Source organism: Euprymna scolopes, chromosome 15 (genome assembly GCF_053919585.1).
Source record: "Euprymna scolopes isolate OS-2025 chromosome 15, ASM5391958v1, whole genome shotgun sequence".
NCBI classification, from domain to species: domain Eukaryota; kingdom Metazoa; phylum Mollusca; class Cephalopoda; order Sepiida; family Sepiolidae; genus Euprymna; species Euprymna scolopes.
This window is the reverse complement of record NC_136496.1, coordinates 88,193,680-88,208,165: the sequence shown is the minus strand read 5'-3', so window position 1 is coordinate 88,208,165 and position 14,486 is coordinate 88,193,680. Positions and strand designations below refer to the sequence as shown.

General features: G+C 30.5%; 1 protein-coding gene across 1 annotated transcript in view; it reads right to left on the bottom strand.

Annotated features, from left to right (window-relative positions):
- Positions 1–564: 564 nt before the first annotated feature.
- The window catches only part of LOC145293966 (ADP-ribosylation factor 4-like), a 60,029-nt gene continuing 46,107 nt past the window's right edge, over positions 565–14,486 (bottom strand). The window contains exons 6-7 of the mRNA XM_080140841.1: positions 9,659–9,784; positions 565–1,091 (exon numbers count right to left, since the gene is read on the bottom strand). Of these exons, the coding sequence (XP_079996967.1) occupies positions 1,002–1,091; positions 9,659–9,784 (216 nt within the window). The 3' untranslated portion in view covers positions 565–1,001. The remainder of the gene's footprint in view (positions 1,092–9,658; positions 9,785–14,486) is intronic.

Genomic DNA, 14,486 nt, shown 5'->3' with positions numbered 1-14,486 from the left:
TGTTCCAAACCATAGGTATTACATAGTTATTCACTTTGATTTTACATAGTATCATGTATATTTATTAATCAAAACCTTAGAAAAATTATTGAATTGTTTCTCTATTTAAAGTATTCATCCAGTTACGCATCATTCAAGTTAAACTGTTTTTGCAGGTATTGTAAGCTATGAAAATAATTTAAGAACAGATTGCAAAGACGACTGAAACGTACAAATTGATAAGGGAAAAGACCCTAAGCAAGTAGAAAAGAAATTAAGGGCAAAAATCTTAAAATTGAGAAAAAAAATTACCAAACATTAAAAACGGATTTTGAATCAAATATCAGAATTAGTTTTAAAGAAATTAATCTACTAACAGATATAGAAAAGAAAATCACAGAATAAAGGATAAACACACATACAAAAAAAATTTTTTTTAAAAGTGTAAATATATAGATATTTTTTTTGGTTTCCATTTTTTTTATTAATTTTTGGTCAAGGTTAAATTTTTTTTTTTAATAACTATTGGCCCGCTTTCAAACCCAACCTTTTAATTATAATAGAAAGCAAAGAAAAGAAATACAATTGGATTCAGACGGTCATTTTAGTCTCCATTTTTTTTTTGTAGAGCAAATAGAAAATATTCTTTTTTCTTTTTGTATTAAGAAATTGAATGTTGAAGTAGTTCAGTTCTTTGTGTGTGTGTGTGTGTATATATATATATATATATATATATATATATATATGTCTGTGTGCATGTGATATTAGTGAGTGAATGTAAAGGTCTTTGTTTTATTTATTTCTTTTAATAAAGATATTGTCAACAAGTGCCCCGGTGTCAATTCTGTTGCCATATAAAGAGTCTGCGACCCACCCAACACAGTTCAGGAGGAAAGGTAAGAAGCTGTGGTCAGAATTGAAGAGAGCAGATTTTAACTTGCAGAAAATTTATTGATGTTGCTCCATTTGTTGTTGTTGTTACTGCTGCTCGATTAACCAATGGGAATGATGCTCTTTCTCTCTCAAGATTGCTTGGCAAGCTCTTGGGACAACCATTCAAGACCTTCATATAAACCAGTTCCTTGAGTTGCACATGTTGATTGGATGTACCACTGGAAAAGAAACATTTTAATCTTAAAAATGTTGAGAAAGTACAGTTCTTGTTCAAAATTCCTACTATATTAAAAATCTGAAAATAAAAACTGTATTATGTAAAATACCTGTGATGGTATAAAAATAGCATATTCCAAAAATCATGTAATCAAATAATTTTATTTTTAACTAAGAAAAAAAAATCAAATTTCATGAGTAAGAGAGGATCGCTTATCTCATGTCAATCTTGAAAATAATCAAGAAATAAAAGGGAGATAACTAAAAAATAATTAAAACTTCCAATATTTTAGTTGTAATTTCTATGAATTCCCATTAATCTCTTAAATGATTTTATTTATAATAAAACTACTTGATAAATTTGTGAGCTTTGGAATATATTTTCGTTTTGTCACAGGTAATGCACATCGTACAGATCTTTATTTTTGTTTTTTAATGGGGGGGGGGGTCTTTTCAAGAAGAAAAAAAAAACCTTTTGTGGAAAGTTGGAGTGTGTGTGTGTGTGTTTGTTTTTTACACCCCCTCCTCACCTCAATATGGGAGTCACTTTTACCCGCAGTGAACTCACCATCTTTGAACTGTACTTAATATAGATACCAAAAATATTCCTTATATTAATCTAAATATATGTCCAAATATTATCAGGGTATTAAACTTAGAAGTATGAAATTTGAAGAATGATCCTCTATTTATACGGACAGTCTTTAATGAGTATATGAGGGTCCCATAACTTCTGGATTAAATATTCAAGCATTGGCATAAATATAGCTAGGATGAAAACGTTTATGGCAAGTAAGCTACATGGAAATGTTCATGGGAATGAAACCTGAATGCTGCTGTGTAGCTAACTTGCCATAATTATATTTTCATACTATTGAAATAAATACTGAATATATATATATATATATATATATATATAGCCAGTAGAGTTTAGTTTCCTAGAAGTACATCCAATGAAACAACACGTGTCTACCAAAATAGTGCTCAATGAGTGAACAGAGCATGTATATTAATTTTATTTATACAAACATTAATGGCTACATATGTGCATACATGTTTCTGTAATCACCCACGTTGGGGGATTACGTCTTCAGGCCAAGAACTACCTTCAAAAGTGACATTTCCACCAAATACATTTTTCTACTTCGTTTATCAAGTTAAAAATACAACCTGGGTGGGAGTCAAAAAAACAAAAAACGGTAAAAGGATGAGTGAGGTCTCTGAAGATGATAAACATCTTTTTTCTCTTCCCCTTCCCCCATCTAACCTAACTTTTGGCTTTTTATGACATAGGGTACTTGAGAGTTTAGTTTTCTTGTCTTAGAGTCTGTAAGTTAATAACCTTAGCTATGGTCAACCAAGTACTGACCGGTGCCTTTTAATCTACCTCCACCCACACATACACACAACACACACACATAACACATCCATACACAGACACTGCCAACACACACACACACACATTAATCAATATATTCAAAAGCGAATCCATGCTGAACACTCTTTGTTTTATTTACTGAAACTAGACAATGATTCTGAAACTACATAGAGGATAAAGTAAAAGTTACATTAAGGTAAATAAAAAAATATAAATGAATAAAAATAAAATACATAAATAAATAAATAAATAAAAATAAATAAAAAATAAATAATATAAAATATAATAAAAAATAAAAAATAAAAATAAATAAAATAAAAAAAATAAAAAATAAATTAAGAATAAAGTAAAATTAAATTAAAACAAATAAACCAACAAAATGTGAATAAATATAAACCCGAAAGTTTTCTAAACCCCACATGTACCTATATGCGTGTATCAATACACTTATAAATGTCTAACATTTATCTACACCCGCGCATATATACACACACACATTACAGACATACAGAGACAAATAATAGTATTTTTCTTTACTTATGCAGCGTGGTAACATCTTCGTATATGCAATATTATGCTACCCGACTACAGACGGGTGTACATATATATACATATATATATACATATATATATATATATATATATATACATACATATACACACATATACACAAACACACACATACATACATAAATATATACATATATATATATATATACACATACATACATATAAACACACGCACACAACAGACATACATATACATATCAACACATACATACATATATAACATATATATAAACAACATTCGGACATCCATACATTTTTGTAATCTATATTGTTACAACAATTCTATACGAGGCCGCCTATTCTAATAGTTCAGAAATATACGTGTGTATACATACATCTACATACAATAGACACAGAGACCCATCCACATACAAACATACACACCGATACATAGATACAGATATACATATATATATATAAACATACAAACATACATGCATACGTAAAATACACCTATATATCCAAAGTCACACAAATATAGACATATATATATATATACATGCAAACATGTACCGTGCCACCAAATGATACATCTAAAGTAGAAACAGACATGAATACACCTACTGTATAAATTCACTTTTTCTATCAAATTCCACATCTCTAGTTATGTTTCAGGGCCCCTTCCGCTTGTTACACTTTCTTAAGTTGTAGGTTTTTACCGTAAAAATTGACACTACGTAAAAATTTATATTGAATTCAGTATGAAGTTCATAGGGTTATCCTCATATTTAACAAAGATTCTTTCGATGGTAAGGCAGATATACATAAGATGTATCACGACACAATAATAATATATAATAACATATGACAGAAATCAGAGTATTTAGGTTATATAAACCTAGTATATAAGCTTATATATTGTAGTACTTACCTTCATCTTTGCTTATTCACTCTAATACCCTTATTCCTTTCTCTTCCATTTACCCTTCATTCCTTACTTTCTTTCATCTATTTATTTCTTCTATTTTTTTTTTTTTTTTTTTTTTTTTTTTTTTTTTTATATTAATAAATTATTTTTCCTACCCGGGTCTATAAAGATCATATATCCATACATGCACACACCCAAAAATATCCATATGCATACATTATTACGGGCTTCACTCAAAACGATCTATTACTCATTTAGTTCAAATATACCTTCATACAGGTGCTTATTTCGGCTAGTAATAACATAACTGCTCGATGAAGTAGAACATTAAGTGACTTACGTAACCCATATGGGTATGATTATAGTTGCGACCTCACTTATCCTCTTTTTTTTGGGGGGGGGGTTATTTGATGGGGGTTAGTTGTACTTATACTTACTACAACTAACCCCCATCAAATAACCCCCCCCCCCCAAAAAAAAGAGGATAAGTGAGGTCGCAACTATAATCATACCCATATGGGTTACGTAAGTCACTTAATGGATATTTTTGGGTGTGTGCATGTATGGATATATGATCTTTATAGACCCGGGTAGGAAAAATAATTTATTAATATAAAAAAAAAAAAAAAAAAAAAAAATAGAAGAAATAAATAGATGAAAGAAAGTAAGGAATGAAGGGTAAATGGAAGAGAAAGGAATAAGGGTATTAGAGTGAATAAGCAAAGATGAAGGTAAGTACTACAATATATAAGCTTATATACTAGGTTTATATAACCTAAATACTCTGATTTCTGTCATATGTTATTATATATTATTATTGTGTCGTGATACATCTTATGTATATCTGCCTTACCATCGAAAGAATCTTTGTTAAATATGAGGATAACCCTATGAACTTCATACTGAATTCAATATAAATTTTTACGTAGTGTCAATTTTTACGGTAAAAACCTACAACTTAAGAAAGTGTAACAAGCGGAAGGGGCCCTGAAACATAACTAGAGATGTGGAATTTGATAGAAAAAGTGAATTTATACAGTAGGTGTATTCATGTCTGTTTCTACTTTAGATGTATCATTTGGTGGCACGGTACATGTTTGCATGTATATATATATATGTCTATATTTGTGTGACTTTGGATATATAGGTGTATTTTACGTATGCATGTATGTTTGTATGTTTATATATATATATGTATATCTGTATCTATGTATCGGTGTGTATGTTTGTATGTGGATAGGTCTCTGTGTCTATTGTATGTAGATGTATGTATACACACGTATATTTCTGAACTATTAGAATAGGCGGCCTCGTATAGAATTGTTGTAACAATATAGATTACAAAAATGTATGGATGTCCGAATGTTGTTTATATATATGTTATATATGTATGTATGTGTTGATATGTATATGTATGTCTGTTGTGTGCGTGTGTTTATATGTATGTATGTGTATATATATATATATATGTATATGTATGTATTTATGTATGTATGTGTGTGTTTGTGTATATGTGTGTATATGTATGTATATATATATATATATATATATGTATATATATATGTATATATATGTACACCCGTCTGTAGTCGGGTAGCATAATATTGCATATACGAAGATGTTACCACGCTGCATAAGTAAAGAAAAATACTATTATTTGTCTCTGTATGTCTGTAATGTGTGTGTGTATATATGCGCGGGTGTAGATAAATGTTAGACATTTATAAGTGTATTGATACACGCATATAGGTACATGTGGGGTTTAGAAAACTTTCGGGTTTATATTTATTCACATTTTGTTGGTTTATTTGTTTTAATTTAATTTTACTTTATTCTTAATTTATTTTTTATTTTTTTTATTTTATTTATTTTTATTTTTTATTTTTTATTATATTTTATATTTTTTATTTATTTTTTATTTATTTTTATTTATTTATTTATGTATTTTATTTTTATTCATTTATATTTTTTTATTTACCTTAATGTAACTTTTACTTTATCCTCTATGTAGTTTCAGAATCATTGTCTAGTTTCAGTAAATAAAACAAAGAGTGTTCAGCATGGATTCGCTTTTGAATATATTGATTAATGTGTGTGTGTGTGTGTTGGCAGTGTCTGTGTATGGATGTGTTATGTGTGTGTGTTGTGTGTATGTGTGGGTGGAGGTAGATTAAAAGGCACCGGTCAGTACTTGGTTGACCATAGCTAAGGTTATTAACTTACAGACTCTAAGACAAGAAAACTAAACTCTCAAGTACCCTATGTCATAAAAAGCCAAAAGTTAGGTTAGATGGGGGAAGGGGAAGAGAAAAAAGATGTTTATCATCTTCAGAGACCTCACTCATCCTTTTACCGTTTTTTGTTTTTTTGACTCCCACCCAGGTTGTATTTTTAACTTGATAAACGAAGTAGAAAAATGTATTTGGTGGAAATGTCACTTTTGAAGGTAGTTCTTGGCCTGAAGACGTAATCCCCCAACGTGGGTGATTACAGAAACATGTATGCACATATGTAGCCATTAATGTTTGTATAAATAAAATTAATATATATATATATATATATATATATATAAATAATGTATGTGTGTGTGTGTGTTATCAAAGAGTAAATCCTTAAAGCCAAATTTATCAAGATATAAAGAACTAAAAAATAACTACTATATCATCAGAATAAGGAAAAGTTGAAGGGAAATTTAAAAAAAAAAAAAAAAAAAAAAAAAAATCTTTAGACCATGGTATTTTGAAGCTTAATGCCTCTCATCAGCAGAGAAGAAAGGCCAGAATCATACAAAATGCAAATATAGAAAAAACTGGCTTAATCACATTTAGAAATGAGAATGAAGGATTAGGATAAAATGGTAAATAGTAATTAAAATTAGATACAACATAAGGGTAAATCGAAATGGTAGTACATATTGTATTTACTTTTAATTACTTATTGCCATATCTTATTCCTTCATTCTCATTTCATATCTGTTATTACGCCAGTTTTCTTTATATTTGCATTTTGTATAATTCTGGCCCTTCTCTTCTGATGAGAAACATTTAACTTTGAAATGCCATGGCCTAAGAGTTTTTTTTCTTTTAAACTAGCAGTTTCGTTCAGCTTTGCTCGGGCCCTATGTACCGTTCATAACTTTATGTGCATATGTATAATTTAAAAAGTGTGAATATGTACAGTAATAATTTTCTATATAATAGGCTTCCATATCTACCATAGAGAAAAGTAGAGACCACAGATGTCAAATTTTTATTTTTTTTTAAATTTGACCCCAATTTTAACCCCATAACATTTGTTTTGGACTCAAATCAAATTAAAATGTTTGACCCATGTCCAAGTAACTTACATCTCAAAATTTCAAGCGCTTAGACCCAAAATTGGCGAAGGAGTTTGGTAGAGTCTGCAAAGGTCAACTCTTTAAACTTTGACCTCTTGCCAGCCAAATGTTCACCCAAAAACTGATCAAAAAGCTTGCTGCATGTCTGAATATCATTTATGTAAAATTTCAAATGTTTAGAACCAAAATTGGCTTAATAGTTTGCTAGAGACTGCAAAGGTAAAATCTTTTGAACTTTGACTCCTTAGAACCTAAATTTTCAGAAAAAAAAAAAAAAAAAAAAATTAAAAAGCTTGCCCTATGTCTAAATACACTATATAAAATTTCAAATGTTTAGACTAAAAATTGGCTGAGTAATTTGGTAGAGACCACAGAGGTCAGTTTTTAAAAAACTTTGACCCCAATCATGACCCTTTAACATTTGTTTTGGGCTCAAATCAAATTATAAAGTTAGATCTATGTCCAAGTAACCTACATCTAAAATTTCAAATGTTTAGAACCAAAATTGGCGGAGGAGTTTGGTAGAGTTCCCAAAGGTGAAATTGTTGAACCATGACTCCTTAACAGCCAAATTTCTAGCCGAACCCCAATTAAAACGATTTTCCCAAATCTCAATACTCCTTATGTCAAATCTTGAGTTTGTAAGACCGAAAATTGACAGAGTTATTTGGTATGGAAGTGTAGACAGACATTTTCACTTTTATAGATTGCCCCCCCCCCCACTTTTCCTTATTGTTCTGATGATAACGGTATAACTTATTCATCATCTTTCATTTTATGTGTGTGTGTGTGTATATATATATATATATATAACAATACTTTAAGGCCTCACTGAAAAAGTTTTGGGCCTGACAAAGATAGCATCACTAAAAGTTTTTTTTTTAAGTAATTATTTTTAAATAACAAGTGTCAAAAATGGAACCTAATCAGATTTATTTACACATTTTATTTAACTGTTGTAAATTTAAAAAACAATGGTAAAATCCAAATTAAGTGTTGCTTTTCGATAAGGAAAAATACTGTTCAAACAAAGGAATAGGTTGTTTAGTGTTTTTTAAATTTTCCTCCTTTAGAAACAATTGAAACATGGTATGCTAACTTTAAGCACAATTTTGAAAATGTTGAATGTTCAAGGTAGACAAATTTGGCAGTTGTTCCTGAAAGACCAAGTAGATAAATGTTTTGGCTGATAAGTTAAAATAGTGTACAGCATTGTATTTACTATTTTGTGTGAATATTTGTTAATGATAAAGTTGTGTTCAAACTGAGTGAAGCATTTGCTCAGTCAATCGAAAACAATGCCTCTATGATTCAGAACATTCTTTGTAATTTTCAATGCAACACAAAGGAGTTTTGTGTCAATATGTGATAATGGATGAAACATGGATTCACCAATTCATTCTCAGTCAGCAGAGTGGACAGTGGCAGGTAAAAGCCATTCAAAAGCAAAAAGATTTTAGCCTCTATATCTTGGGATGCATAAAATATTTTGTTTATCAATCACTTTAAAAGAAAAACCATCAATAGTCTATATTATATAGAATTAGAGCATTTGAAAGACTAAACTAAAAAAAAAAGCCACAAGTGCCATTTCACCGACAATTCACCACGTCACAAGTTGATTGCAAAGATGGCAAAACTACATGAATATCAGCTCAAATTGTTTCCGCAACCACTATTGAGATCTGGTCCCCAGCAACTACTAATTGTTTGCAAACCACAGAAGAATACTTCAAAGAAAATGGTTTGGCCCCAATGAAATGACATCTGAAATAGGCATATTGAGATTAAAGATAAATCGTTCTTAAAAAAGGCATCGAATTGTAAGTATTGAAATCAGTGTATCACTCTAGAAAGAGACTACGTTGATGAATAAAATAAAATTTTACCTCAAAAGTAGTTCTATTAGTTATGGCCAAGACTTATTCATAGGTCTTAAATGTATATACATGTAATAGTTATATATTACTATTTTTATGCATATGCAAAAGCTTTAAGTTACCCTGCCGTCAACTCTAAATACAACATAACCAATTATGTTTTCAAGGAATGTAATAGTGCTTTTCACCAAAGACTTTCATAACATAATGCACATTATGTGTTGCATCTTGACATCCATTACAGGGAAATCTTACACTTATATGAAAATTATAGGGGAGAAAGAAAAAAAGTTAAGGCGTTCAGGTTAGAACAGGAGTACATTGACCCGCAGTGATTTGAGAAACATCAGATGTGCCTAGAGAGGGACTATAAACGAATTGAAATTTATTTCAATCAATGCTATTTACATACCTATCCACCAAATCAATATGGAGTACATCTTAGAGCCCCACTCAAATTGAATATTTAAAAAAGTTCAATCCTATACAACACCGAGCCTTTCTGATAAAAATATAAAATAAAAGGGACAACTTACTTTCCTGGTGCTCAAATTGTCTAATTTGAGAGAGTCTCTAATTTGTGACACTGATGAGGCATTTGGCAAATCCTGTTTATTAGCAAACACTAATAAAATAGCATCTTGTAGTTCACCTTCTGAAAGCTGCAAAAGTAAAATAAAATATATATATATATGAAAAAAAAAAAAAAAAAACAGCTAAGAAATTAAGAATATTACTTATATACAGGGTGGGCCATAAGTCACACACCAAAGAATTAAGTGATGTGAAACTGTAAAATCTGCGAGGCAAAATATATTTTCTTTTTTTTGGGTATGAGATACATCTTTTATGATTGTATCAGCGTGTACGTGTTTTTCAGTGTATTGGTTAAGTTTAATTTTAATAAATAAGGTTTATTACTATCAGAATTATTTCAAATCCTTTGGTGCGCGACTTATGGCCCACCCTGTATATAAGTTGTTGTTGGAATAATAATACAAGACAAATGAGAAAGCAAAAAACATGTTTTCTACTTTACACCAAGTGATTAATGAAATTGGAAGAAAAAATTAATATTTTAATAATCATGAAACAACCGATTATAATCAACCAGGAGCAAATATCATTACTCTTATGCTAGAAAGACCAAAACATATCCTAGGTCATCTGGGTCAGATTCAAGAAGTGAGATAACATTTGCTTTTCCAGAGAAACTAACCAAAATGTCATCTAGATGATGCCATTTGCATCTCTCAATCCATAAGTAAAAATAACAAATTAAGTAATCAGAGATTGGTCTCCTCTCGTAAACCACTCTTTAAAACCTTTTGCAAGCCAACAAGTCTCCATTGTGTTTCATGTAGAAATAGACCTGTCTACAGTTAGACAGAAAAACAACCACAAAGGGGGTCACAGCCCACACATGGGAAAGCAACAATAAAAAGAATGAAAGACCAAGGATGTACATATGTAAAGATTTATTTGATCGCTCACTGGCAAAAACCCACACGTGCACAAGTACATTTTTTGTTGTAAAAGACAAACAGTTTGTTTAACCTTTGTGCAAACAGTTTGTTTAACCTTTTGATTGTTTATCAAACAATCTACGGTTGTTATTAAGAAATTCATTTTGTAATCCTTTGAAGAATATACTGCCTTTTTGTGTTGGTCTTGAATTTTGAAGTGTTTGCACAAGATGCAAACAAATTTCATATTGTTTAAGTAGAAGTTACTATTTTCAATGGCCTTTACATAGAGTCAGAGATAAAATTTTAATGTAATACTAATTTTAAATGATGGTTGTATTTGGAATGTTATAGATTTTATCCAATATTTAGTCTAGTTTGAACTAATAATTATTGCTTCGATTAGCATTAATTTTAATTTACTACAAGGTGACATTTGTAAAGATTTTTCCTTTATTTGATAAGTAGGATCTTGTCCAGAATTTCCACTATATTAAAAAACAAAACTAAAGAGAAAATCAGTTTGATTTATGTACCTATGACAAAACAAAAATATATGAAAAAAAAACCAAAAAAAACCATGTAACTCGATCAAGTAGTTTTATTTTTATAAAGAAAATAATTTTTATTAAAATTAATGATTTATTAATTAATGGGAATTTGCAGGCATTACAAGATAAATATAGTAAGCATGAATCATTGCAGAGTTATCTCCCCTGTTTTAAGATTTATTCAAAACTAGCGGGGGGGGGGTACCCAGCGTTGCCCGGGTGTTTGGAGATGTGTGGTTTTGAGTAAATCAAAACAAAATAAAAAATCGTTGCTCGGGTGTTTGTTTTGAAAAAGAAAAAAAAAAAAAAAAAAAAAAAACATCCAATGTTAACCGTTTGCTGACCAAGAAATAGTAACGGAAAGATGTTTGAATTGACAGGTGCCCGCGATAAAGTTCTCATTAATGAGGTCAAATAGAAGTAATGGAGTTAACATTTACTGCAGGGCAGGTTTTTTTTTTTTTTGGGGGGGGGGGGGGTTGTTTACTCAACTTTGGCTAGTTTTGTTTCCCCAAGATGTTGGGGAAAAACCAGCTCCCCATCAAAAGGGGATCGTCCAAATTGAATAGCAATCATCTGATATAAGGAATTTTCCTCGCATTAAAGCTGATTGCTTACGTTCGTGGCGCAATTGCCGAGAACAGTGTCTTAGCTTTCAATTAGTTTTGCTTTTTATACGAAAAAGCCAAATCAACATGTGAGAAGCCAAAATAGCAATAATTTTGTAAAAGTCGCTGTAAATAAATCTAGACGTGACGGGTTTTGTCACGGGTTTTAACATCAGATGTTTATTTTCGTTTTTTTAGATAAGGGGAATTCTGTACAAAAACCAATGACCTATTAGATCCTGCTAAAATTGTTGATCCCATATTTCTGCCAGGTGTCAGTGTCGTTAGCTTTCAAACAAAGATGGCGTGGAGCAAATCTTTGATAAACCGTGTAATAATATTTGATTTAAAAAAAAAAAAAAAAAAAAAAAAAAACTACTTTATCGTTTTACATAATTTTTAGAATATGACATCTTCATGCAGTGACAAGTACATACATTATAAAGATTTTTTTTCAGATTTTTCTTGTAAAAAAATTTTTTTTCGGCCCATTTATAGACAAGCACCCAGATTTTTGCAAAACAATAGTATCAAATTTCTCTATTAAAAATATGAAAATAAAATGATGGTTTGGGATGCCAATCTAGGACAGGATTGAACCACAGCACTACTGCCATGTCAAAATATGTTATGTGATAATAAACAATCACCGAGTTAATGCCAGATGATAAATAACAGTTAAGAGGATTATACACTCTTCTACATTAGGGTAGGTCGATTTTGGAATTAGGCCTGTGTCGATGGAGAGAAAATTGTTAAATAATAAATAAACCAAAATATTTTTTCCAAAACTTTATCGTTTTTTTAAAAAATGAATTTAAACATTAAAAAATTCAACATGCTAACTTTATGCCGGTGTTAAATGAAAAATAACCCTGTCATATTAACACTGTTTTCTGAAGAAAAAATATGAAGGAAATATAATCACTAAATGTTTTGTTTATTTGTTATATCTATATTGTTTTCAGAAAACTAAACGAGCATAGATTAAAAAAAAAAAAAAAAAAAAAAAAAAAAAAAAAAATTGCAAAATATTTCATTTAAAATAAATTGTACTAAATCAGGATTTTTTTTTACCCAGGAATTTTTTATCAACACCGACACCTTATTGATTTTGTTTATATTCTACACGTTTTAACCACAGCTTACTACAGATATAAATCTTTTGCATTTTATATTTTAGCAAACTTGAATTAAGGAAACAGAATATCTTCATATATTTGTGATATTTAATCCTTATTTGTAAAGACATTTTTCTTGGCAAACTATTTGTGTGTTAATTATTTGACTAGTGTTTCATCCTGTTAGGTAAGTGAAACCGGTATTTTTTCTGTATTTATGCACTTATATCATGCTCAAATAACGTTATATAAAAACCCATTCTTAACATGGAGAGGGGAGAGTGAGTAACTATTCTATACCTTCACCTAACAATTTAATAACGGTATCGGAAAACTTGAAAATACCATGAAACAATTTCGCAGTACAATAAGTGTACAAGTTTTATATCTTTTTTATTAAATTGATTTAATTATTTTCTTGGATAAATCCAAAATTGATAATGAAAAAGAAACATAATTCCTCTCAAAAGCATAATCCAAAAATTAAAAATTTTGTCTGTATTGGTGTTGAATGGAAACATGATAACGACTTTATTTTACAAGGAAATTGTGAATGAAAATGGATACAAAAATCGAAGAAAAGCTAAGGGTAAAAAACACAATTTGACATTCACAAAAGAGATGGCATGTGGTAGTAAGGGAGAGTATCTCACAGAGTGATACCTACCGTTGGAGCAACTGGTGCTGTTCTAGCAGATGAAGTTATCAATGTTTTACAACAGTATAGATACGCTAAAGGATGTAGATAACACAAACACTGGATGTAAATCAGGACTGGTCACATCTTTAGAGAAACTAAATAGGAAAATACATACTATTGGTTGCTCCCTACACCAGAATGAGCTTCCTTTTAAGGCGTCATTTAAATCTATTGATGGAATTTTTTTTTTTTTTTTTACATAGACGTCACCACTTATTAAGGCCCAGAGGCCACTCAAGGATAAGGGTTAAAGAGTGTAGAGTAGTCAAAAGGACAATATAGTAATCGATAGTAATGGAAGTTCGGTAAATTTGTTAACTTAAGTGGAACGGCTCATCAGAAATTTGTTCATGTTGGACTTGAAGACAACCATATTGTAGAAAGCTGGAAAGCAGGAAAACGGAAGACAATTCCACAGGCGTGCAGTTCTAAGAAAGAAGCTTTGATCATGGAATCTATGTTTAGGTTTAGGTACAGATAAAGAGTGGGGAAAATTATTGATAATGTTTTCAGCTAGTCTAGTGTTTCTCGTGAAAGTTTGGCGAGGGGGGACCATAGATTGAAGCTCAGTTGAACACTTTCCATGAAAATAACGATAAAGCAGAGACAAACTCGCAACATCTCTTCTGTGAGAGAGGTTGCAGCGAAGAGAAAAGGACATCTCCCACCAGACCACAAAGTCTATTTTGAACCCTATCAAGGCAGGACAAGTCTTTTCTAGCAGCTCCTGCCCATTCACTGGTCCACTCAGAAAATTGTCTAGCAACAATTACCATAATTTGCCCGAAGTTGACTTTATCAACTAGTCATCCTCTAAATAGTATTTCCGCTAGTCTAACTGAAAACATTTATCTCTCTGGGGACCAAAAACTACTTTTAGAGTATGCTGTTGGGATTTCAAGGGATAAAGTAGATTGT